The 24773-nt window shown below is 40.6% G+C and overlaps 1 protein-coding gene across 1 annotated transcript in view; it reads right to left on the bottom strand.

Moving 5' to 3' along the window:
- MYBPC3 (myosin binding protein C3) overlaps positions 1 to 22301 on the bottom strand; it is a 68535-nt gene extending 46234 nt beyond the window's left edge. Inside the window, exons 1-9 of the mRNA XM_060274332.1 lie at positions 22200 to 22301; positions 12550 to 12816; positions 11223 to 11354; positions 9553 to 9639; positions 9285 to 9433; positions 8579 to 8696; positions 5429 to 5477; positions 4380 to 4424; positions 2967 to 3023 (exon numbers count right to left, since the gene is read on the bottom strand). Coding sequence (XP_060130315.1) covers positions 2967 to 3023; positions 4380 to 4424; positions 5429 to 5477; positions 8579 to 8696; positions 9285 to 9433; positions 9553 to 9639; positions 11223 to 11354; positions 12550 to 12816; positions 22200 to 22224 — 929 coding nt within the window. The 5' untranslated portion in view covers positions 22225 to 22301. The remainder of the gene's footprint in view (positions 1 to 2966; positions 3024 to 4379; positions 4425 to 5428; positions 5478 to 8578; positions 8697 to 9284; positions 9434 to 9552; positions 9640 to 11222; positions 11355 to 12549; positions 12817 to 22199) is intronic.
- Positions 22302 to 24773: the final 2472 nt, after the last annotated feature.

The raw sequence follows: 24773 nt of genomic DNA, 5'->3' as shown, positions 1-24773 counted from the left end.
CGATTCTTCCACCGCTTTCTGTTAGTAACAGTTAGAGCTTGCATGACTTTTACAAATGAACGGGCTGATTGTACACCAGGTCTACTCCAAAGCACATTTGACCTGCACAGTCCACCCAGATTGTCTTGTGCCTGACTTGACTCTGTCTGTGCTACAAGTGGAGATTTGGAGCTGGGGGTCACAAGCAGAATTTGCAATAGCACGGGTTTATGTTGGAACACAGGCTTTCTTTGAAACACTAGCCTTCCCACATTGGCTCCAACTAGTCGCTCTATATTGGGAGGGAGGGGTATTAGATGCAGTAAAACCACCACAGTTTACCCATGAAGTTGGAGGCATTGAGGTGTTCCACACAAAGTAAGCTGTCAATGTGTTCTAAACACGTGCGGGAGAGTTAAAAATAGTTGCATACACTCCAGCGATGGGCCTTTCCTATCCTATTACCTTAGATTGATTCAGACCTCTCAGCTGTCACCTCCTTCAAGGTCTCCCTTCACCACCCCATGTCAAAGCAGAGTGACAACTGTTCCCTTTCCTCCCAACCTCTTTCTGGCCTATGGCACCTCTATGTCAATGTCATCTAAATTATTCTGCCATTAAATAGAGGTCCACACTCCAGACCAGAACAATACTAATAAAGTTTTACCCTTTCCTGCAGGAGCTCCAGGAACAGCATCACTTGCTGATTAACATGGGAGAGATCCATGGTTGTGACAACTGCAGGACGTATCCTGCACCTATGGGGAGTTCTTTATCATAAATTTCCTCTGTCTATTTGCATTTCTATGCTTTGAAGAAACACTGCACATTTTCTGCAACGCCACTAGAATGGAATATAAATCCAGGAACGACTTCGCATACTCTGCTGCCACAAGTATTAAAACGGAAACCTTCATCTTCTGAATAAGTCAACAGTAAAAGCTAGTTAACAAGGCTGGGAAATAAAGCATAATAAACTAGAAATAAGCCCTGCTGATTGCTTCTAAGGACCAAACCAGACATGTCATCGTTCACAGAATTAGCAGTTCCATGAATATTTTTTTAAGGTAGCTTGGAACTCAAGTGGGAGGGTGTAGGGGGTTTTGCCCCCATGTCTGCTATTTGCATTGGACAGAATGCAGGGAACAAAGAGTTAAAGCCCCCCCTATTCCTCTGTCTGCATTTCAGTCTGGATTGAGACCACACTACCTGCTAATATAATATAATACTAATTGTGTGAATGGTGTCACTTCTTCTTTGGTCCTAGATAAACGAGAACTAGGCTACACACCAGTAATGTAGAATTCCTCCAAGTTTTGAAATGAGTCAATTATGTGCCATCAGATGGAAGGTGCTATTCAGCATATTATTAATCTCAGGATGTAGAGTTATAGTCAGCGTAGTAAGTACTACTAACATAATAAAATAACTTTTCAATCTATTTTAGAATCACACCAATGTATTCCTTGGTAAGATATGCTTGAATAATAAGATGGAGATGCTAAAATATTGAGATCTGTATGACCACTGTATCAAAATAACAAAATGAAAGAGAAAGTTTCGTATTAAACAGAACTTGGCGTCAATTTCTGGTCCATTGGCTTATACTTAAATTGGCACATCTGAACTAAGATCCAGTCAACACACCATTGGATCAGCATGGGATCTGGTCACAGGGAAGATGCTATGTCACTGATAAATATTATTTTAAATCAATTTATTTCATTGGGGATGTTTTAGGATTGCATTGAATCCAAAAACATGGTCAGCAAACTCTTTCCACTTTTGATAAGGAATTCAGTAGGGAAATAGGACCACCTCAGTTGGTTAAGGGGCCTGAGAAACGTCTGCATCATCCAGTAGGCAGAGGAACAAGGTTGGACGTTATGGACTGACATGGCGGACACTCTGGGGAGATGAACTGAGATAACTCAAAGTTCTGGATAACAGCACTTCTACAGCTTGGGGAGAAAAGTAAATGAAAATCCTGTTCTAATTTTAAAATTGATTCAAAAGTGATAATTAGAATATTCAGGAAAGTAAACTAATCAAACAAACAAACAAACTGCTTTCCACCTGTATTAACTGGATTTTAAAATAATGTCTGGGATGGGAAACCTACGATGTTCCAAGTTTTCAAAAAGAAAAGAAAAAGTGAAGGTTTGTACATTCTGCAAACCCCATAGCCTTTTAACTTCCTCTGTTCCATACAGTTACACAGAAAAAGAAATAAAATCTTACTCTCTGTTCCAGACATCACAATTCCAAGATATGTTGCCAGATGGAAGATACAACAGGACAGCAAAGAACAGACCAGAAGATTATAAGGCAGAGAGAGAAAGAGAGAGGCAGACAAAGAAGAGCAAGGGAAGAGGAGACAAAGAAAATGAAAAATATATATAAGGAGTCAGAATGAAAAAGAAATCTTAATCAAAGCTGATAATTCTTTGTTACAGACTATGAGTCTCGTCCCCTTTCTCTCCACCCCCACCAGTTGCTTAATAATTTCTGGAACTTGTTTCCTCCTCCCAACATGAGACCGTAAAACAGTTTATGCAGAGTGATGTTTCTCCTGTTTGTTCTCTGCGCACAAAAAAAGAGAGATCGTTTTTCTTTTGGTCCTAAAAAGCTTCAGTTTCTTCCCTCTTCGCAAACTGAATAATTAAGCACATGCACAATGAGCAACAGGGATTCTCACATTAGGCAGGTAATTTTCACAGACCATAAGAATTGCCACAGCTGACAGGCTTTAGAGAACTAGTACAACCACGTGAATGCAAATGTAAGAATGACAAAGACAGCTACTCTAGATCAGCCTCTCTCAGCCTTGGGTCCCTAGATGTTATTGGACTACAACTCCCAATGTCCCTGACCTCTGGCCATGCTGGCTAGGAATGATGGGAGTTGTAGTCCAACAATAGGGTCCCAAGGTTGAGAAAGACCTTTAGCCTTTTGTACCATCATTTTACAGATGGTAGCATGCTCACCTCTTTCTCAGCAAGGCACTGAAATCCAACTCTCTGCCTTCTTCATGTCCATCCGCACTGTGCAGTATAACAAGTAGCATTAATAATAAACAGAACAGAAACAGAATGCAGTGAAAGCAGAAACAATAACTTCACACAAAGATGTAGATTAAAGCACCTTCATGCTGAAGATAAAAGTCAAATAAGTTTCACATGCATTTTAAGAGACCCCTCCCCACAAAAATGTGTTATACTTCTGCTGATCCAACATTAGTAGCATAGAATTTTGTGATTGTATGAGTACCGTCTCTCTAAAAGTGACTTATGTACATATTTTGTTCAGGCTAAAATGCAGGCCTTGTTTTCTTTGATCCTGCAGGATAGGAAAGATCTTGCCTGCAGTGAACCACATCCACACAAAATGTTACACTTCCTATAACAGGTCATCCTGTGTTGACAGGAGAAAGCAGGAAGAATTGAGGAAACAGAAGCCTGTTTGACTCAAGTTATAGTCCAGGAAAACCACAGTATTTTGTTTCAGTTACTGTTTCAGGCCTTACCCACATAAAATATCCCAAAGTTGTTCTTGCCTTGGGCCTCCATACATTGCCATGGGGAAAGTGAAAAATAATACAATAGCCCAAACCAATAAACAAATTAAATGAACTAGAATGAAATTCAGCAGTTTATCAGCCTCAAAGGGTAGATGAAACAGGTAAGTGTCAGTTTCCAAAAAGCTGCCAGTGAGGAGGGCAAACATTACTCCCAAGGGCAGTATTCTACATTATTGTAGCTAACTGCTAAGAAAGCCCTTATTTATCCTAGTTTATACCAACCTAGAATCACAAAAAGAATAGAACTCTACTGGGGGGGGGGAGCAGGGCTTCTGTGGCAGCTCTCAAAATGCAGGGCCGTAGTGGTGAAGATGTGAACGATGAAATCCATGCATATTCAAGAGAGATAGTAGGTGAATACAAAAAGCATTCATGCAGTCACTACAAAAGCACCATTTCATGGAATGCTGTGTGTCCAGTACACTCTCTTCAAGCAAATGAATCTGTCTCTCTGGGATGCCACTTCCCCTTCTCCCAATTGTTCCATCTCCCAGTTGTTCCATCTGCGGTATTTTATCTTGTTAAGTCTCTTTGAGACTTTTTATTTTGTAAAAAGCAACTAAATGAAATAAATAAATGGCTTGTAATAGCCACATCTAATTCAGGGACTCTATGCTAAGGCTCCAACCAGCAGTATAGCTAGTGTATTTAGAGATATGCATGTGTTCCAAAGGACAACCATTTTAATCAATCAATGCCAGATTTCTATACTACCCATCAATTAAGTCCTTTGGATAGTTTTTACAAACAACATTTAGGCAGCGTGGCCATTGAGCGACAGTTCATCATGAAGGCTGAGCACCAGGCTAAACGCGGCTACCTGGCAAAAGCTCCAGTCATCCGTCTCCCTCCTCCCACCATGCTCCTGAATAAGAGAGTCACAAAACACAGAATTCAGTTGGGCACAACTTCACTCAGTCCAACAGTATCACCTTCCCAACTTCAATAGACAAACACATAGGGGTTCTAAAAGCAGCATATTTGCAAAGGAAGCTTTATTCCATGAATAATCGCGAGGCAATATTCAAATTAACTGGGTGGTGGGAATTGTCTCCAAGTAGATTGTGACTCTGAGCCAGCAAGGGACCAGAAGCTTATTTGCTGAAATAGGATGTGGATACACATGCACTGTAGGGTCTTTTGTGTCTATGCATGCCCTGGGTGAATGCCTACATCCAGGAGCTGAGACCGTGTGCATGGCTCCTACTGCTAGATCAGGAACTGTTTGCTCACAGATGAGCATCATCTATGGGTGCACACCTGCATGTAATCTAGACCAGGGATGGAAAGCCTTGTTAGTTCTCACAACCCCAAGTTCAGGTAAGCAGAGCCAGGTGTTAAAGGCATATAGATAGAATTTAAAGAGACAAAATTCACAGTCCTTTCATATAAAAGTGCTGGTTATCCCAATCTTTGTTTCTTTCAGCAGCCCATTTAAGGGCAAAGAAGTGCCTTTTTGTTGTCACAACTTGGGGTTGTGAGAACTAAACAATGAGGAGTCATAAACCCTTGCCAGCCTCCTACTAATCCTCCAGGGACCCATCAGTATATTTTGATCTACTTTTGTCTACCCTGACCTAGCCAATGGAGTCTCTATCAGCCCTGCATGATTTGGATGGGGACGCATTTTTTACATCCATTTTGTGACGCAGCTGGGGTTGCACATCCCCACCTGTTTTCTAGGACTTTGATGTGTGGCTACTATGTGTGCACCACCAGTTCTGCGCAACACCTTCCTGTATGTAAAACTACTATCGGATTGTGTGTATGCAGAGATGGGACATATTTGATATTAGCAACCATGTTTACTTCCCCCAAAGTGTTCACTTACATTAGTCAACTGGTACAAACATTTCTGATGATACTCACCCTCGTCGGAGTGCTGAGCGGAAATCCATCTCACCTGCTGCAGGTGCCTCTGTAACAACATAGATTGCAAAAAGCAAAACAAATTGTAGTAATGAAAATACATTTGCATCCAAGGCACCAACAGCCACACTGTAAACATTCTCAAAATCTCCATATATAGTTCACCGCAGCACCTTCCTATAGATGTCTGTGCTACTCACAATCACAATGGGACTACACAGGTGAGTGTGTATGGATTTCAGCCTTGGGGGCTTTCTCTTTTATAGTTCTGGCATTGCTTTTCTTCTAGCTGTCCCCATTGGAAGAAGGTGAGCAATCATACCCCCATTTTGCTTATGTTCTAGCTCTCATTCTTCTTTTTGCAACATAATTTTTATTTTTAAACTGATAGACATGGTTGCACTGAGATATATCTTTGTTTACATTACAGTGATACCTCTAGTTGTGGACACGATCTCTTACGGGGTGCCATTCATACACCGAAAAGTCTGCAACTAGAGCGGCGCTTCTACGCAAGCATGGAGTGCGATAGAGTGCTTCTTTGCATGTGTGAAGCGCGCAGAACGCTTCTGCGCACGCGGCAAAACCCAGAAGTATACACTTCCGTGTTCGCAAGCCAAAAAGATGCAACATGAACCTAACGCAACACAAGGTATGATTGTAGAGCATATGACCTGCAACAATTACATAAAATAAAATAATAAACAATAAACAATCAGATAAACGTTTCAGGATATATTACCAAAGTTGTGCCAAAGGGGATGAAGTGGGTTATTGGCTTGTTTATGTTGTTGTTTTTAGTGCGCATTTAGTGGTTTTTTATCTTGTATTTTTGTGTTGTGAACAGCCCTGAGGTCTTCGGATGGAGGGTGTTATGAAAATTTAATAAATAAATAATTGCCAAAATTGTTACAGATATAAAATGATTTGTAATAACATGCATTGCTTAGACTGGCGACCAACACATGGGAGAACCATTTGGTTTTATATAGTATTTCATGCATGCCAGACTGTGCTGCAAACTATGGGTACTGTTCTACCATATGCCTGGTTATTTGTATAATCAATAAAGTCACAGCAGACTGCATAAATGTCATGTTTCTTTGGGCTCTTGCAACTTCTTCTAATAATGTTGTTTGCCAATTTGCAATATACCATATGTCCATAGTTAATAATTGTAATGACTTCCAAGTCCTGGCAATAGTTGTTCTTGTAGTGGTTAACAGATATATTGTAAGTTCCTTGTTTTTAATTTGCAACTTATCGTGACAAGTTGAGCCAGTCCTGGGGTCATGGGGACTGTCTGCCCATAATCAAATTTATTTATGTAAATACATTTTCCTGACCCCCCCCCCCCAATTTTTGGACACTTCTACCACACGCCTTGATATTCCCCAATGGTGGGACATCCTCTCCAACACATTGGGGAACTGTTTGGTTTTATATAGGATAAGGAACCTAAGTGTTAAATTCCATCCATACACAATTTTAAGAACTCTTTCTCAGGGGGTTGCCAATATGGTTTTGTATGGTACTTTTGTCCACAGTCTGTTCCATGCCTCTTCTTCAATTTCTAAGCCCCAATTGAGTTCCCACCATCTTCTCAAATTGTGCTGAGAGCAAAATTGAACATCTATAATAGATGTATACAAAGATGGTATTAGTTATTTTGCTATTTTTTGCTATTTTGCCTAAAGGCCATGATATTTGAACAGATGTAATACCATAAATATTTTCCATTATTCTGACACATTTAGGGCCAAATCCGTTTTTTTATCCACTCCAATTAAATACTTTGGTTTCACACAGTCAAATCTTTAAACATATCTAATGATAAACACACAAGAGGTGATTTTTGTGTCCTATTTGATCTGTTTAAATGTGATTCTTCCTATATGCATGGTTCTCTAATCAGCGCCTTTATTTCCCCCCATGATAGGTAAATAGACCACAGCCTAGCTCTCATTGTTCTGGTTTTGTACTAAGGTGCTGAAACAATAGTGCACACATTTCATTTGCCTTTTAATCAGCGACAAAAACTTTTGCAACTGAGATGCGTTAAAAGCAGTAACTGCACGATGCCTTTAGAGCAAAATTGTTGGTCAAACTAGTCATCTAAAAATACTGCAAGTTCCTGTATTTGAGGGGAGTCAGAGAAATGGGTTTCCAGCACGGCCCTACTTACTCTTTCAAATCTTGTGTGGGGAAGCACTATGTGCGGTAAAATTCATTTTCCCTTCTTTGCACTTCCTCTTTTAGAACTGAACCTAAATAGAGCCAAGGTTTATATTCTGACTTTTTTTTTTAACTTTTGCTGACTTGACTGACCAGGACTAGATGGAGATGCGGAATTCATCTCCATTCACTTTGCTTGCAGTCAATTTGCTTTTTAAAAGATTACTTGCTTTTGCTTTTTAAAAGATTGCCAAGATTAAAAAACAACCACAAACAAGACATGACTTTGATTTTTCAGATGGGTTTGTTAAATTAGATTGCAGAAGAGACAGTCCAGCCCGAAACCCTGTCAAGGGTAAGCGTAGCTAATATTTAAATACTTAACAGTTCTCTTGGCTGAATCCACAATGAAGTTGGCATTATGTTCCTTAAAATCTGTTGCAAAGATAGGAAATATTTATTTTATTTTATTTGTTTTGTTTGAAAAATGCGTATTTTCTTTCTTCTTTAAGTATTCGGAAATATGTATTTAAATGGGGGAAATGTGCATTTTTACAGACCAATGTGGAAACAGGATGGAACAGACTTATATGTTGATGCATTCAAAAGTGAAATGGAACAGAAGAAGACTGATTCATCATCCCTATCATGAAAGATCTTGGAAGCTCTTAAATGTATCCCTTAAAATAAAGGCTGCCCTTTGAATTATTAAATATTGCCACAACAGGGGATGTCTGGCAACTCAAATGACAAGTGGGGGAAATCTTTAATTACAGTTAATCATACCATTTCTTGCTCACCCACCCAGAAATCTCATTCTTACTCTTTTACCAAGTGGCCTCAGTAATCCCCCTCCCCAATTTATGTAGCTTTTCTAATCAGCGCTTATCTTAGAACTATTACCACCATGAAGAAAGGAGGGATAGCTACTCCAGCAATGCAAGACACCTCTGCCATTATGAAAAATCATCTTACCATTGACAACGAGGCTAAAATTACAGCTATCAAACTTGTCCTTTGTAGCCGCTTCACATCTGTATGCTCCTGTATGCTCCATTTTTGCATCAATGATTTGCATTTCAAAGACATAAACCTTAAAGGAAGAAGAAGAAATGGACCATTTCACAAAGACATTCTGCATTCAGATTTCCTGCACTGCAGGGGGTTGACTAGATGACACTTGGGGGTCCCTCCCAACTCTGTAATTCTACGATTCTATGTGTGTCTGCCAGGAGCACTGAACTCCTCTTGTGTCTTTGAGAAGCCCAACAAGTATTCTTCATTCTCATTTATAAAATACCTACACATTCACTCTTTTCTCCTCGCTTCTCCAAATTTAAAATGTTTTTTGCATCTTCTTCTCCAAACCTTCCAGTTGCCAAACTTTTACCATGACAACATATAGATTGGCAGTCTATCTAATCTTATTTTAAAGCCATCCAAGTTGGTGGCCATCACTGTCTCCTGTTGGAGCAAGCTTCATGGTTTAACTCTGCACAGTTTTTGTCCAATAGAAAGAGTAACTTTTAATAAACTTTTTGTGACACAAGAGGAATGTAGGGTAGCTAGTGCATGCAACTCTTGGCATTTCTACCACACAGGAACGATTCTCTTTAGCCTTGAAACGGCAAAAAAGTATGCTAAAAATAAAAAGACGGAAGGTTCAGCCTGTGAGTTGTACCTTGTTATTTCGATCATAATTCTCATGAAGCTGGAGGTGTTTCCCCACTTTGCTTCCCAGGTCCATCCACTTCCCCTTGAACCATTTCACAGAAGGCTTCTTCAGGAGGCTTTCGCCTGCCACTTTGGCAGTGAATGTAATGTTCCCACCTTGAGAAGGAAATATATTAAGGTGAACGTGTGATCTGAGGTGTAACAACTGGAGAGAGAGACAGCCAGCCAGCAGAAGCATCGTTTCCACCCATCCCAGCTCTCGGCTATCCACTTACCAACAGTCACTTCTCCATCTTGTGGCCGAGTCACAAAGACACCAATAGGATCCACAGGTGCCTCTTCCTGGACTTCTGCAGGAAGAACTGGAAAGCAAATGAATGACTCTGGCCTTTGATATCTGAGATACGGGTCTTTAGGACCAGCCCACTGCATTGTATAATGTGTTCCAGACTATACAGTAGTATGGATATTTCACGCTACCTCCAAGCTGTCCACAGTACTGTATATGTTTCTAGGTATAGAGCTATCCCTCTGAGATGCTCTATTAATTCTCACTTCATAGGCCTATTTCTAATCTGTTTCAGCGAATCTTGCCCTCCATGTGTCTTGCCCCCAGCACATGCAGTGGGGAGGAGGCGAAGCCCAGTACCGTGCTCCATCTCCTCCCCGTAGCATGTCCCACTGGCGGGACACGTCACATGACACCATGTGCTACGCCATGTGACATCACGTAATGCACACACCCCAATTGTGGGGGGCAAGTTGGCATCCCTGCCTGGAACCCCTGGAATCACACACAGTTCGGAGGTTGGGGTGCAAACACAATTGGTCAAGCTGTGCTCGAGATGTTGACTTGTCAACATGGTCCCCTTTCCTCCAATGCACTGACAGACTTTAATTCTATGGGAAGGGGGCCAAATTCCACAGATGACAACTTGAGTGCACATTTGTGCGTACCAATAACATTTTGACAGGTTAGAGTGGGGTGGCAGCTCAGTGCCAGAGCACATGCTTTGCAATTAGGGATATAAGAAGGCATTTTCTGTTCTGCCCTGGATTTGCTACATGCAACTCTATTTCCATTCCACTGCAGTTCATCTTCCACCAAAATCTATGTTATATTTATTGCTGTCTGTTGTGACAAAATTATGTAACATACATTATGTCATCGTTACATTATTGCACTCCATTCATTTCAATGCAAAGGAAACACAATGTAAACAGGGAGGAAAAACTAATCAATTACATATTGTTTGAGGACTGAAAGCAACAGCAAATACTGATCATATTTGCTGGACTGATTCTCCAACATCCCTATTCGCAACTGAAAGCCCCTGTGCTCAATCCCTGGCATTTCCAGGCAGGAGCTGGGAAAGGCTCCTGTCTGAAACTCTAGCTGTTGCTAGTCAAATGAGTTTGATAGGCCCATTATATGACTTTGTAGAAGGTGGATTCCTATGCCCCTACCTGCAAACGGAAAATTTACAACGTATATGGACCAGTAAATAGGGACAGTTGAAGTGCATGTACAGACCTGCATTTTGTAATAGCCTACATAAATGGTGCTGCAAGTGTCTTGATTTCCCCCTCGAATAAAGACACATTTATTCGACACATGTACGAAGCAAACTGGTGTCTGTTTGTACATTTAATATAGCCAGGGCTTTTTTTCCCAGCAGGAACTCACCGGAACTCAGTTCCGGCACCTCTCAGGTGGGCACCATTGCCATTCTAAGAGAACAAGGGATGTGTTTGTGGTGAGTTCCAGCACCTCTTTTTCTAGAAAAATAGCCCTGGATGTAGCTCCCAAGTTCATTACTGTTCTTCTCTTCCTAGGTACTATTTTTAACTGTTCCTACTTTCCCCACTGAGCCTATTATTTTATTATTTTCATTATTCCATTATTCCAACTAGAGGGAGACTACTACCATCACATCTTGTTTACCTTCTGAACTCTTGCTATCATCGGTAGGTTCATTTGAGATAGTTGGCTGAGGAGTATCTGCTCCTTTAGGTGCATCTGAAACAGCTGGTTGAGGAGCAGATTCAGGAGGAGGAGGGGCCTCTTCTACCTTTTCTAGAAAGGAAGGGAATAAAAGAAAAGTAATTAAAAGCCCCATGTTATTTTATATATATATAAATGTTTTATTTCAGTTTTGCAATAAGAATGAATAAGGGACATGCTGAAAAATTGGTGCTTTTCAGCAAAGTATAGTGAATTATTTTAAATGACATCTCATGTTACATGCATAATCCTATGGTATGTGTACAATAGGTTCCAAATCAGCAATGAATAAATCCATACTTTTTGAGCAGAATGCATGCTCAGATGATGCAAAATTTGAGCAAATGATACAAAATTGCTTCATTTATGCATCTTTGTCTATAGAACTGGTCTTACATTTTTGCTTTTTAGGGTTTGAAATTTTATTTTAAGAAGGCTTTCATGATATAAGTTAGAAACATGGAAATATTAGAGCAGCTAAAACACTTATTGCTAAAAGTGGGGAAAGTGGGGCTGCAGAGCACAAGATTATTATTATTTGTGGGTTTTCTTTCCTGCTCTTACATGAACTTTGCAATGGACAAAGTAGACTCTCTTTAGAACAGTTAAGCCCTGCTACTGGCCACACAGGCAACTCAGTTTCTGGAGAAGGCTTAATATCCTTTGAAGGAATATAATGCGAGAAAAGATGAAAATGAAAAAAAAGATTAGCTGCCTCGTTTCTGACAAGGCACCCAGACAAGAGTGTATCGTACAATTGTTTTCTCAATTGTTGTTCTCTGTAGGGTTGTTGTCTGGAATGGTTTAGCTGCATAAAACTGCAAATGAACTGGGGCAGCATTCTTGTTTGTTCCTTCTCAGGGAAAACTGAAATGTCTTTTCACCCTTAAAATTGATGTCTCAGTCATGCCCTTGACTGCAGAGAGACCAATATGCCAGGGTAGATTGCTGTGGAGTGCTGGTTCATTCATGCATTGTCAGGGCCATAAACCAATGCTTGACTGCTGAGTTTATGACCGAGACGAAACCACAACCCTGGTACCATGCTTTATAATTGATCCCATTTGGACTAATGGCCTTATTTGCAAAGTATATTCCAGTTAGCAAGAAAGTAGTTTCCCAGTGAGGAGAATACCATTAGCTCAATAATTTATGTCTTAAATGCTTTTTGAGAAAGGCCTGATGAACGAACCACTCCATCATAATGTCTCTGATGACCAAACAGGGAGGTTGTGCACATCCACAATCCATCTTGAACCCCATTTACCTGGTTCTTTGACTTTGAGTTCAAATTTGACCTTGGAACTTCCAGCAATGACAGCATATGTCACATCATCCTCTTTTCCGACACTATTGATGGTCAGTGAGTGTTTGTTCCCCTCTGACTTGATGACATACTTGTCACTTGCAGCGATTTCTATTCCATTTCGCTGCCACTTCACCTTGATGCCTGTCTTCTCTGTCTCTGCTTCAAAAACAGCAACACCTCCTGCTACGACATCTGTTGTCTTTGGCTTCTTGATGAATGCAGAAGCTAAAGAGGTAATGGGAAGGTTTATTTTCTGCAGCAAGGCTGACAAATGCATACAGATCTGCCCCTTCCCCCCCCCACTCTTCTACCTACAGTGCATATGAAATTGTATTGGATAACAAAAAGAAGAAGACTAATCTGTGAGTAATCAGAAGAATACCTTGGGCACAAAACATCTTCCTTTGGGGGACTGCTGTGTTATTATATATATATATATATATATATATATATATATATATATATATATATATATGGCGGGAATGTCATCTCATTTCTATTTAGTCTAGTTAGAAATGACAATTTTATATTTACTACTCATAAAAGCACAATACAGAAATGCTGAATTGCTAACATCATTTTGACATATGCTTGCCAATACCTTATCCCATTTTTGTGCAGAATTCCTCATGCACAACTTGTATTTGTTTAAATCACTATTTCACACTAAACTGTTTCCAGGTTCTACAAATCCTGTTTATTTTTTGCTTGAGCAGCTCTATTAATTCCTGGGAAAGCCCTACGAAGAGAATTGACTTATATTTTCCATAATAGTTTGTCTATGAAAGAGATGATGTTTTAAATACTTCTTCTAATTTGGAATACTTCTTATCAAAATTAACATTTTCATATTAATTTTATTGACTGTAGGGCTAACCCAAAGTTCATCCTGCCACCATGCACAACTTGATTCAAAGTTCCAGTGGAACTTACTTATACCCAGGACATATTTGTATATTGTTCTGACACCTTTGTTTTTATCCTGCTGGCAACTGGATCTTTTACAGTTTTGTGTTGGTCTTTGGTTTTAAGCAATTTAATAAATGACGGACTGACTGCCACACACAGGGAAAGCCAAGGGCATTTTCTCCCTGAGGTGGAGCAGCAATTGCATACCCCACTTCCCAAATCAAAGTGCATAGCACCCAAGGCTGATTAAGTTATCATGGTGGCGTGCCTGAGGCAGAAAATTCCACAAGCACCTCTCCTCCTCTCTGATAGTAAAAATACAATAAATTATAAATTTGCTGTTCTTTCATGATACCCCAAATAACCTGCACAAGGTGGTCTCCCCATTCTATCCACTAGCAGGCCTGCCTTTGAACATCCATACATTTCCCACAGAATACCCATACACTTATTTTGTCCTACCATCATCTACAAAGATGATGTTGCAGGCCTTTATAGTGGTTTAAAAAAACCCCATCTTGTATCATATGTTTAGAGAGAGAGAATAGCAGGACAAAATACACTAGTATCTACAACATGGCCAATGATGCCTCTGTTGGATCTTCAGTTTTCTAAAACTTATTTTCTGTTTCTAGTTTACTGAATGCTGTAAACTAAATGAAACTATAGGGCACATCTCTGAAAAAGGGATAATGAGTGTGGTTGCTTTTCCACACCAAGGGGACAGGATAGAGTGAAATATTAAATGAGGACCAGGTATTGCACTACTGCACTGCACTGGGGCAGCCGCCACCTTCTAATGGCAGGGCTGTTCCTGGGTCATTGTCTGCTGACATATTTCAAAAAGTGAAAATCCGGATGGAAAAGTTGTTGAGCTTTATTTAGTTTTGGCCAAATATGTTGAGCTTTTATTGAAAAATCACAAAGAAATTGGACATTTTTGAGGAAAACTGGCAAAAATGACACTGCCGACATGGACTGCCATACATCCGGATCTTCCTGGACTTTTCACTGATTTCCACCCAGACACTGCTTGCGGCTGCGGTATTCCGGATATGTCAGGAAAATTCTGGACATATGGCAATCCTGCACTATGATAGGTACACACCCATTCATTTGGCCCTGTAGTCAAAGATCAGTGTCTTGCTAAGCCAAGGTTGGGAACCTGTGAACTTACAAGTGTTATTGCACTCCAATTCCCATTCGCCCCACAGGCAAGCATGACTAAGTGCTGGAGCTGCAGTCTAGCAGCATCTGTCCGTCTGCCCTGTGCTCTTGCTGTTTAAACATCTGGGAAGTCTCCTACAAAACAAGTCCCCTGAAGGCAGAACTATTTGTGCAGCTGAGTGAAAACACCAGACAAGTTGATCTATTGTGCTTGCACCATGGATATTAATATTTAAAATCCCCTTCCAATGGATATTAAGTAGCTCTTTTAATACTTTTTAAATTCTTACGATACTGTATGCAGAAACTTGCACATATCACAGATGCGAAAACACAGAAAAAGGAGGTGCAGGATCACAAGGAGATCCATGCATATGTGGCGATTGGTACTGTGCTGCTATGCATCAGGGAGCTTTTTCGCAGTCTCTCTAGCACAATTGGGAGTCAAGCCATTTTGGAAGATTACCAGGAAGCACAAACATCTACCATTTGGCTCCTTTCCCCATAGCATTGGGGTTAAAAAGATTTAGAGAAATATTTCTGTCGAAGCCCAGTCATCATCACTCATCCTATTAGCCTCAAAAGCTTTTGTAAATATGTTAACTGCTTGACAACAATGCAGCCTGTAAAAGTTCCAACTTTTTAATGGCATCTTTTCAGCTGCAGTCAGGAACTTCCTGCTGTGTTGCAGGACTGTTCACAAGAGGGAGGTTTTCTATTTATATACTATTTTTAAAAAATCAAGCTGCTGTAGAGTTGAAACACACTGCAACTCACAGGTAAGACTCACACATTATGTTTTTCCATCATCATCATGATGTTGTCTCACATTACTGTATTCGTCTCAAACATAGATCACTTCAGCTATTCTGTAGAAATGACTCAACTTTACAAACAATTAAAAATAGTCTCCTTCTCTGAACATGGATATCTAATCTCTCTTTCTCTGAATCATCTTGTAATATCCAGTCCCGTTCCATTTAAGGTAATTCTTAATAGTTCTTCCTAAAGTAGAGCCATGTCAACATGTTGCTGCCAAATGATTAGTCAAGTGTCTTGTCCATAAAGCTTTCGTGTTGTACTCTGGCAAAGTAGTACAGCTTCCAGCCAGAAGGACACTGAGAATTTGTGGCTTCTCGGATGTCTCCAGTTCTTCCATGGCAGTTATGCCATGCTGTCCCCGAACCCCTGGACTGCTAACATCTTAAATCAAATGTTTAGATAACCTCCAATAATTGCACGATTGATAATCTAACCTGAGCTGTGCAAACAAATTACTGGGGAAAAATTGATTTCATGCAATGTCACAGTCAATGTTAAGGATATGACAAAATATGGATCAATTAACCAGAAAATTATGTCTTTTACCAAATCACATTTCTTGGTTGCTTAAATTTGCATTTCTAAACTGAGAGTGAGTGTCACAATTTAATCCAATGATCATAAAAACTAGTTCCAGAACTTCTTAAAAGCCAACAAATTAACACATGCCTTAATTCCAGGGCCCCCTTTGAGCTTGCAACCCTGCATCAAATGCCCCCTTGGCCCCCCTCTGATTGGCTCTGGGGCCATATATTCCCCATGCATGCTGCATACCTTAGGTCAGGCATGTCAAACCTACAACTCCCATGATCCCTAGCTAGCAGGACCAGTGGTTGGGGAAGATGGGAATTGTAGTCCAAAACATCTGGAGGGCCGCAGGTTTGACATGCCTGCCTTAGGTGATTTCTCACTGGGCTCTGCCCCAGGCTCACCATAAACTGCAGTACTGTCACTGGATCATCCTGCATAATTTTGCCCTTGGACCCACTCAAGACTGCTAGCTCTGCCCTTAGCCAGGACTTGAATTAAAGAAGAAAAAAAGTAAGATAGTCCAATTATTGACCCCTCAAATTTTACGTTTGTCATGGTCCCTCCCTCCACCCATTTAAAAGGGGTTTCCCTCCAACCCCTCTTAATTTGATGATCCCCAGCAAAGCTCTGGGCTTTAGTTCACTCAGGCTCATATATGCATTTCCCCCCCTCCAAAGATTAGATTTTTGAATGTGAGAATCCATGTTCCTTTATTTAGTTTTACTTCCTGTGTATTCCAGCACAGCCGTGGCACACATGAAAATAAATGTTGATAGTATTTTCTTCCAATTTGCCTCCAATCAACAAAATAACTGCCCATGAGTTTGGCATGTACATTTGAATGCTCCAAATGTGTCAGTGAAGGGACTTGTCTAAGTGTTTTGCTCTGGAGCTATGTAACGTTACTATAAATTCCTTAGCTGAAAAGAGGCAAAGGCACTTTCTGCACTTATAGGCTTAGCTACCCCTTGATCCCAACTTGTCAAGTCTCGCTATCTTACATTCTTCTTCCCCTTCAGCAGCTGAGGCTGTAAATTCCAGTAACATGAGTAAAAGGCTAGCAATAAGATGGACACACACACACACACAGCCTTACTTTATAACCTTGTGTATATAATTGTTCTGTACATCAGTTGTGCCACTGGTGCAATAATGCAAAATTGTTATATTTATATCCCCCTCCCTTTTTACAATTCTTCTAAATCTGCAGATAAAAACAAGTAATACTTAGTGTATAACTAAGGAATTGCATAACCTTCAAGCTCTTCAAAAAGAAAACCTAGTAAAATATTCCAGTCTGTTAATCTAATTATGCCTCACTTAGATTCCCAAAAGAATTTAAAAAGCACAAAGAGACTTATGGCAGGTTAAAGGCCAACAAATGTATTACTGCATAAGCTTTTATAGACTAGAATCTGAAAGCTTAAAACTAGTGCAATAGTCTTTAAAAGTGCCATAAAACTCCCATAGCTACTACATTGGAAATTATATTACAGAGAATGCAAAGGTTTTTTCTAAAAAACGTGAACACCACTGCTGTTTGCAAGTCTCTCTCTCGTTTACTTATCAAAAACAGTTTTCTTCTTGAAAACCCACTCACAGTGCCTACAGTTCAAATTTTGTTAAGTATCACTGCTCTTCCCACAAAACTTTGTAAGATGATTCCATATTTGGAAAATCCATTTTATCGCTTCCCTGTTTGGCCCTGTAATTGTTCCCAAGATAACAGATACATTAACAAAATATGTAATAATGATTTCAGAGCATTTCATTAATTCAGAAATCATTGCAACCCACTAGATACGTCTTCTTATCCTAAATTGCAGATGGAGGTGCAGGGATGAGACTAGAAGCCTGGAAAATAATGTGTGCATGACTGTATATTGCTTGAGGGGGCAAAACCTTACTACAATCAGGGAGCCCAGAGAGATGGGAAGCCCCCATCAATAACAACAGGAGAACACAAGAGCCCTGCAGTTCAGAGACCTGTCTGGTCCAGCATCCTGTTCTCACAAGGGCCCAACTAGAGGTCTATGAAAAGCCCACAAGAAGGATATGAGCACAACAGCACTCTTACAATTGTACTCAACAGAAACTCGTATAAAGAGGTATGCCACCTGCTGCTGCTTCCTCCTCTTTCTTCTCCCCACTGCCACTGCCACCAACACCACCAGCTCCCTGCCCTGTTTCCGTTTCTGCTTCCTTTTTCTTGTTGTTGTTGGGTGGGGGGAGGCTGTGGAGTTGGTGGTGGCAGAGCCCAGCAGCGGGGGCAGGGGGCAGGGGTGGGGCAGAGTTGGGCAGGGAAGAATAATTGGTGGCAGGGAAAGAATTGGCAGGGGAGCAGCTGGTAGAGGTGGGGGTCAGCATTTTCTCAGTGGCAAAACAACCTGGGCCAGCCCTAGCATAAGCCCCAAGTGGCAAGGCTGAAGTGGGCAGGCTGGTATTCCGACTGCTTTTTAAGACAAAATTATCCCCAAATCAGGTCTGAGAAAAGACAGGACAATGTAGAATAAAAAAATTCCTTCAGTAGCACCTTAAAGACCAACTAAGTTTTTATTTTGGTATGAGCTTTCGTGTGCATGCACACTTCTTCAGATACAGTGAAATGGAAGTTTCCAGGCACTTATGTAGAGAAGGGGTGGGGATGGGGAGGGGGGATCACTCAGAAGGGTGGTGGAAATGGGTGATTGACTGACTGATAGCTGTTGATGACCGCAAACGACTGCAAATGGTTTTGCATGAAAAAGCAAGGGTTGAGATGGCTGAAGATCGCTTATCATGTATAATGAGATAAGAACCCGATATCTCTGTTCAAACCAGGTCCCTCCATGGTTTTGAGCTTGGTGATAAGTTGCTTGGTGATAAGGACAATGTAGAAAATTACTAGAATGCAGATATGTTCTCTGGAGACATACACACACACACACACACACACACACACACAGAGAGAGAGAGAGAGAGAGAGAGAGAGACCTCAGTTTACGAACGTAAACCGTTCTTAAACCAAGGCGCGCTTTCCCTAATGAGGCCTCCCACCACCACTGTTCGAATTCCGTTTGTAGACCGAGGTCAAGTTTGCAAACCAGAACACTACTTCCGGTTTTGCGGAGTTCGTAAACCAAATAGTTCGTACACAGGGCTGTTCATAAACCGAGGTACCACTATATATAAAATTTGTAAAAATGGAGTGAGTTGGTGTCTATTCTAGTGTGGAAGCAACTCCTACAAATCTATAGGTTTAAATTTTCCACCAAAGCTGCTACACAAGTGAGAAAAGACTTCAAGTCCTTTTGCCAGCATGATATAGCAAATGGCAGGACTTGTCTTGCACCTCAATGGTTATGTAGAAGAATTTTCAAAAGGTGCAGCTTGTCTCATTTCTGCAGAAGTGCAGTTGCAAAACCTCCCTTCTTCTTTAGAACATTTGAAGATACAGAAAGAAGCACTTCTATTGCATCTGATCACCCAAATGATCTGGTTTTGGAAGTTGATCAGGAACACAGGAAGATAGACGTCTTATCCAAGGTCAGACTATTTCTCCATCTGGATTATGACTATCTGCTCTGACTGGCAATAGTTCTCTAGAGCTCTAGGCAGACATATTTCTCATCACCTGCTAACTGAGCATTTTAACTGGAGACCTTACTCATGCAAAACACGGGATCAGCATTTGGTTCTACAATGCTTGGGATAACATGACAGGTCAAGCTCGGAGAAGCAATAACAGATGTTAGGACAGCAGACAAAATACCCTTAGGATCCCAGGTATATTTCCCTATTGTTTAAGTTATCTGCAAGTTGAATGTACAACTGAAGGCAGCCCTGTTTAGGGAAGTTTTTAATGCTTAACAGACCATTGTATTTTAATATTTTGTTGGGAGCTACCCAGAGTAGCTGGGGAAACCCAGCCAGATGAGTGGGGTATAAATAATATATTATTATTATTATTATTATTATTATTACATACTGTATAAGGAATAGCTTCAGTCTTCCCTGTTCACACCAGTAGGTGTTTACATTTTGTGTTTGTCCCTGCCTTCTAATTTGTTGATTGAATTATGCTGATTAAGTTGCAACTGGGCATGCACACAGATAGCTTGCAGGCACACACTGTCTTAAAAAAACAACACCCCCACCCAGGAAGCGTGCAAAAGCATACAGTAAGGCAACTGTAAATTCTCAGTACACAAGTTTTAATGTGGTTTGCTTCTGCTTTTTTGGTCTTGTGCAATCTGAGGGATCAAAAGGATAGGAAAAAAAGCTCCTCCTTCAAGAGCCCTGGGAATAGAAATGAAAGGGACTGTAAATTCTCGGCACACACATTTCAAGGATGAGGGGACTTGTAGTACACAAAATCTGGAAGGTACCATACTGGCTACCCCTGGTTTACTGCAAAGTGTGAACAGGACCATTACAATCAAAGCTCTTCACCATCAAGTGTGCATCAAGTGTGCATGGTGAAGAACTATGGTAAGTCACACAGCCCTCTGACAAAGTCATCTATAATAAACAGATTTACATAACCATATGTAAAATAAGAAAATTCCTTCAGTAGCACCTTAAAGACCAACTAAGTTTATATTTTGGTATGAGCTTTCGTGTGCATGCACACTTCTTCAGATACCTGAAGAAGTGTGCATGCACACGATACCTGAAGAAGTGTGCATGCACACGAAAGCTCATACCAAAATATAAACTTAGTTGGTCTTTAAGGTGCTACTGAAGGAATTTTCTTATTTTGCTTCGACTCAGACCAACACGGCTACCTACCTGTAACTATAACCATATGTACTTATACATCACACTCTTATGTATATGCATACAGATTTTTTCAGATACCTGTTAAAACATAATGTGTGAGGCAGCTTAAGTCACACAAATCATATATTTCAAGCACACTTAGATACAAACAAGGCAAAAGGATACAACCTGTTAACACAGCAAACAGTGTGTGTGTGTGTGTGTGTGTGTGTGTGTGTGTGTGTGTGTGTGTGTGTAGATAGACATATAGACATATAGAACAACATACAAGAAAGTGCAATATTCAGAAGCACTATATGGAAAAAAAACTAATTTAAATCAGGGAAATATCAGAAGTTGGGTGACTGTACTTTCTCTGCTTACCAGCTGCTTGGAAATGAAAAAGAGACTAGCCATATTCACTAGCTTTTATATTCTGGCAAACATTAAACAATTAATTATATATAACATTTCAAATACAACAATGAATGCCACTTTCTCCAGTCGCTACACTACAGAGACAGAACTTGAGAAAAGTGTATGAATACTGTTTTCAGAGCAGCAGTTTTAAATACTTATAGGCAAGGTCAGTGCTTTCTTTCTTAAAAAAAATAAATGTTTACGGGTACTCTCATTTTCCTACTCATATTTAAATACTGCCCCTCAATGAGGTCAAACTTAGATTCACAAAATGTTTAGGGATATGCATACCCCTGCATCACCCCAGAAAAAAAGCACTGGGTAAGGTCCAAAATTATATAGATGCTGCAGTTGTAGACAATTAAAAGAAGATGAATATTTACAACCATAATTTTTGTTTTCTCTCTCTGCACTACCCAGCCTTCCAGAGAAGATATAAAAGTGACTTTTCTGGTGACAAAATCTATTCTGACCCTATACCACCTTTCAAAGAGGAGGAAGGATATACATTTACTATTTAGGGATCTCAGAGTAGAAGACAAGAACCAATCTTATAGAGAAAAATGCCTCGTTTTCTCATTCAGCTGTAAACTTACATTTGCCTGAAAGAAAGTGATGGAGAAAAAATAACAACAATGAGAGTCACTTTTTCCCACCACAAAGAAAGCTTCCAAGAGACGTGCCACACCCTGCTTCCTCCAACTTGAAGGTGACGAGGAGAGGAAATCAAGAACTGGGAAATGAAAACTATTTTACTTTTGCCCTTCTTGATCAGATGTTTGTGTGGTGGTGATATGTGTTTGTTTAAATGAAGCTAATCCCAGTTAATTTAATTATCCTTGAATTGGGCCTCTATGCGCTTACTTCAAAAGAAAGCCACCTGTTTGTTTCCCCCTCAGTACAGCTGTTGCCAAGGCATCTTGTTTCACTGCCTGATGAGGAGACCTGCTCCACCTAGCAGTCTCTCTCCCAAAGAGGCAGGCAATGCTCTCTTTTTTGTCTCTAGTTGAAGTCCTTACCTGGTTTCTTTACAGGTTCTGGCATCTTAAGGCTGGCTCACCAGGAGCTGACTGAGTGAGACTGCAAGGAGACTGAATGACTTCCAAGCCCCCCTGCTAAAGAAATACTACTGGGATGCCCCCTCCTGCTCCTCCCTCTTGTTCCCCAACTGTTGTCAGCACCACTACCTTATCAACAGCACAGAGCACTTGACAGAATTCTTCCAGCCAGGATAAATATAGCTGGGTACCATGCGTCAGGGAGTGTGAACCACTCAAGAACAGGCCCTGCTGCTCATTTGATGGAAGACAAATCCAAGCACACACCATGATGCTCTTTGCCTCACCCTCTGTGCCACATGCAATTTGCATATTTATATGTGACCACGCACACTGAACCTCTAAATACACTGGTTTCTTCCAGGCGACGCTGCTTATTGGGCATCATCCTGCTTTGTTTGCATGAAGCTTGTGGGAAGGTCAGATAACATCAGCTGTTGAGCATTCATTCTGATTTCTTCACAAGGCACTTGTATGATGTTGCAGCAAGCAATTGTTATCCTACACTTTCCTGTACATTTCCCCATGCATTGCAAGAAGTAAAAATAATAATATTTCTTTTGGAGGGGGGTACATGGGGTTTTTTTTTTATGTAGAAGACGGTCAGAGGAACTTCAATTGCACAACCTGAATTTGCCAGCATGTGACTTAATCGCATCCAAAAATAGTGACAGCCTAGAAGTACCCACTATGGGCATGATCCAGCCAAAGTTAAGCATTTTCAGGTCCCCTTCATTTAAATGGGAGAGGTGATGAGTGAATGCTCAAATCTCTCCCATTGAAATCAATGGGATAGAAACAGGTTAATGTTGGCTGAATTATCTTTGTTTTTGGAATGACAGTGACAAATGGTAGACTTGGGTACCCAAACCTGACCATCCGCAGCGTCCTGACTTTGCAGCACAGTTGCAAGAGAGTTGACTCCCAAAGCTCGGACAGACTTGCATAGGAGAGGAGTATAACAGGGGAAGGAAGAGTGTTGGGTGTCTATGATCCACACATTATAAAAACTTCTATCAACCTTATAGATTCTATCAAAAGCTAAGCTTACTTTTCATGCTTGCAAAAGTTTTTCTTAATTTATCTTAAAATATGAACTCCCCCTTCCTGCAACAAATGAGTCCTCTCTTTGTGCATTGGTACTTGAAAACAAAGAATGACAGCGGCATCATTTTTGCCTAGCGTAAGGTTTCTTCTTTTGAAAGTGAACCTGTAAAATGTGGTTTAGGACTGAGTTTGGGGGGGGGGTTCATATCCACCTTGCCAATGCAGACTCCTCTTAAATAGTTTAACTCCACTTCTCTCCATTATGAAGATTGGGCTGGGAACTGGCAAGCAGCCCAATCATATTTGTGGCTCTTATATAAACTTCTCAGCTGTTCTGTTTTAAAACACATACTTATTTCTTTGGCTCAGATCTCGTCCTCATGCTCAAAGGACAAATGGACAAGGAATGATTTCTGCCCCCACCCCCGCTACTGTGTTGCTGGCTACCAGATGGCAGCATTCTAATGATAATACATATTACCCAGTCTGCGCTGAGTTTTATGTTCCTTCACAGACATACTCCAATTTTCAGAGCTCACTCATCTCCCTTTGCAAGGAGTTTTGAGGTCATTAACTAGACACTGGACTTTGTAAGGTTTGCTTCAAGCCATCAGAATCCACCTCGGTGCAATGGATAACATTTCTTTTGCCACCCAGAGATTGACCACACGTAGTGGCAGGACGCTGGCATATTATCACAGCTAAGAGACTGAGCTATGAATCAGGAAGTTCCTCACTCAAATCTTGTTTCTGTCAGGAACTCAGTGGCCTTTTCCAAGTTACTCGCCCCCAGCCTCAACCCCACTACCTAAAAATAAAAAATAAAGGGGAGGGGGTTAATAATCTGATTTACCTTATATTGTTGCTGTTAAGGATTATAAGTAGATAATGCATATGAGGCATTTTGAGCACTTGAAAGTGATGTACAATTTTACAGAATTATTATTATTATTTTGATGTTTACTGTATTTATTTACTAAATTTATATAGCTGCCACATAACAGCTGCCGCAAAGCAAAATAATACAACATTAAATTAAAATACAGTATAAAATAGGGGGGGGGTATAATAAATTATTTTTGAGAAGCTGAAACACGATGAAAACAGTTTAAAACTCAATTTAAAACAGGGAGGCCTAGACTCTAAGGCATAAGGCCTGAGTGAATAGAGAGCGCTTCACCTGAAAACTTAATGAAGATGGTGCCAGACAAAACTCCCAAAAAGGTTCTGTCTGTAGTGGTTACCCTACTTACTTGGTTTGGTGGAGACCCCTGGAGAAGGACTCTTTCCAGGGAACTATAGGTGAGAAAAGGCTGTCATGTAAAGAGCAAAACTGCTTGGGAGCTAGATGAGAAAACGCTTTGAGTTGAAGAGTTGGACTCTACCATGTCCAAAATGGCCAGCAACAGGCGCTCAGACCAGGCAAGATGGTGACCCCAACTTCCCATAAAATGACTCTTAAGCAACCAGAAGCGGTAGGTCTTAGGG

The sequence above is a fragment of the Zootoca vivipara genome, chromosome 1 (genome assembly GCF_963506605.1).
Source record: "Zootoca vivipara chromosome 1, rZooViv1.1, whole genome shotgun sequence".
Classification (NCBI taxonomy): domain Eukaryota; kingdom Metazoa; phylum Chordata; class Lepidosauria; order Squamata; family Lacertidae; genus Zootoca; species Zootoca vivipara.
The sequence above is the reverse complement of the archived record's forward strand: the minus strand, read 5'-3'. Positions and strand labels throughout refer to the sequence as shown.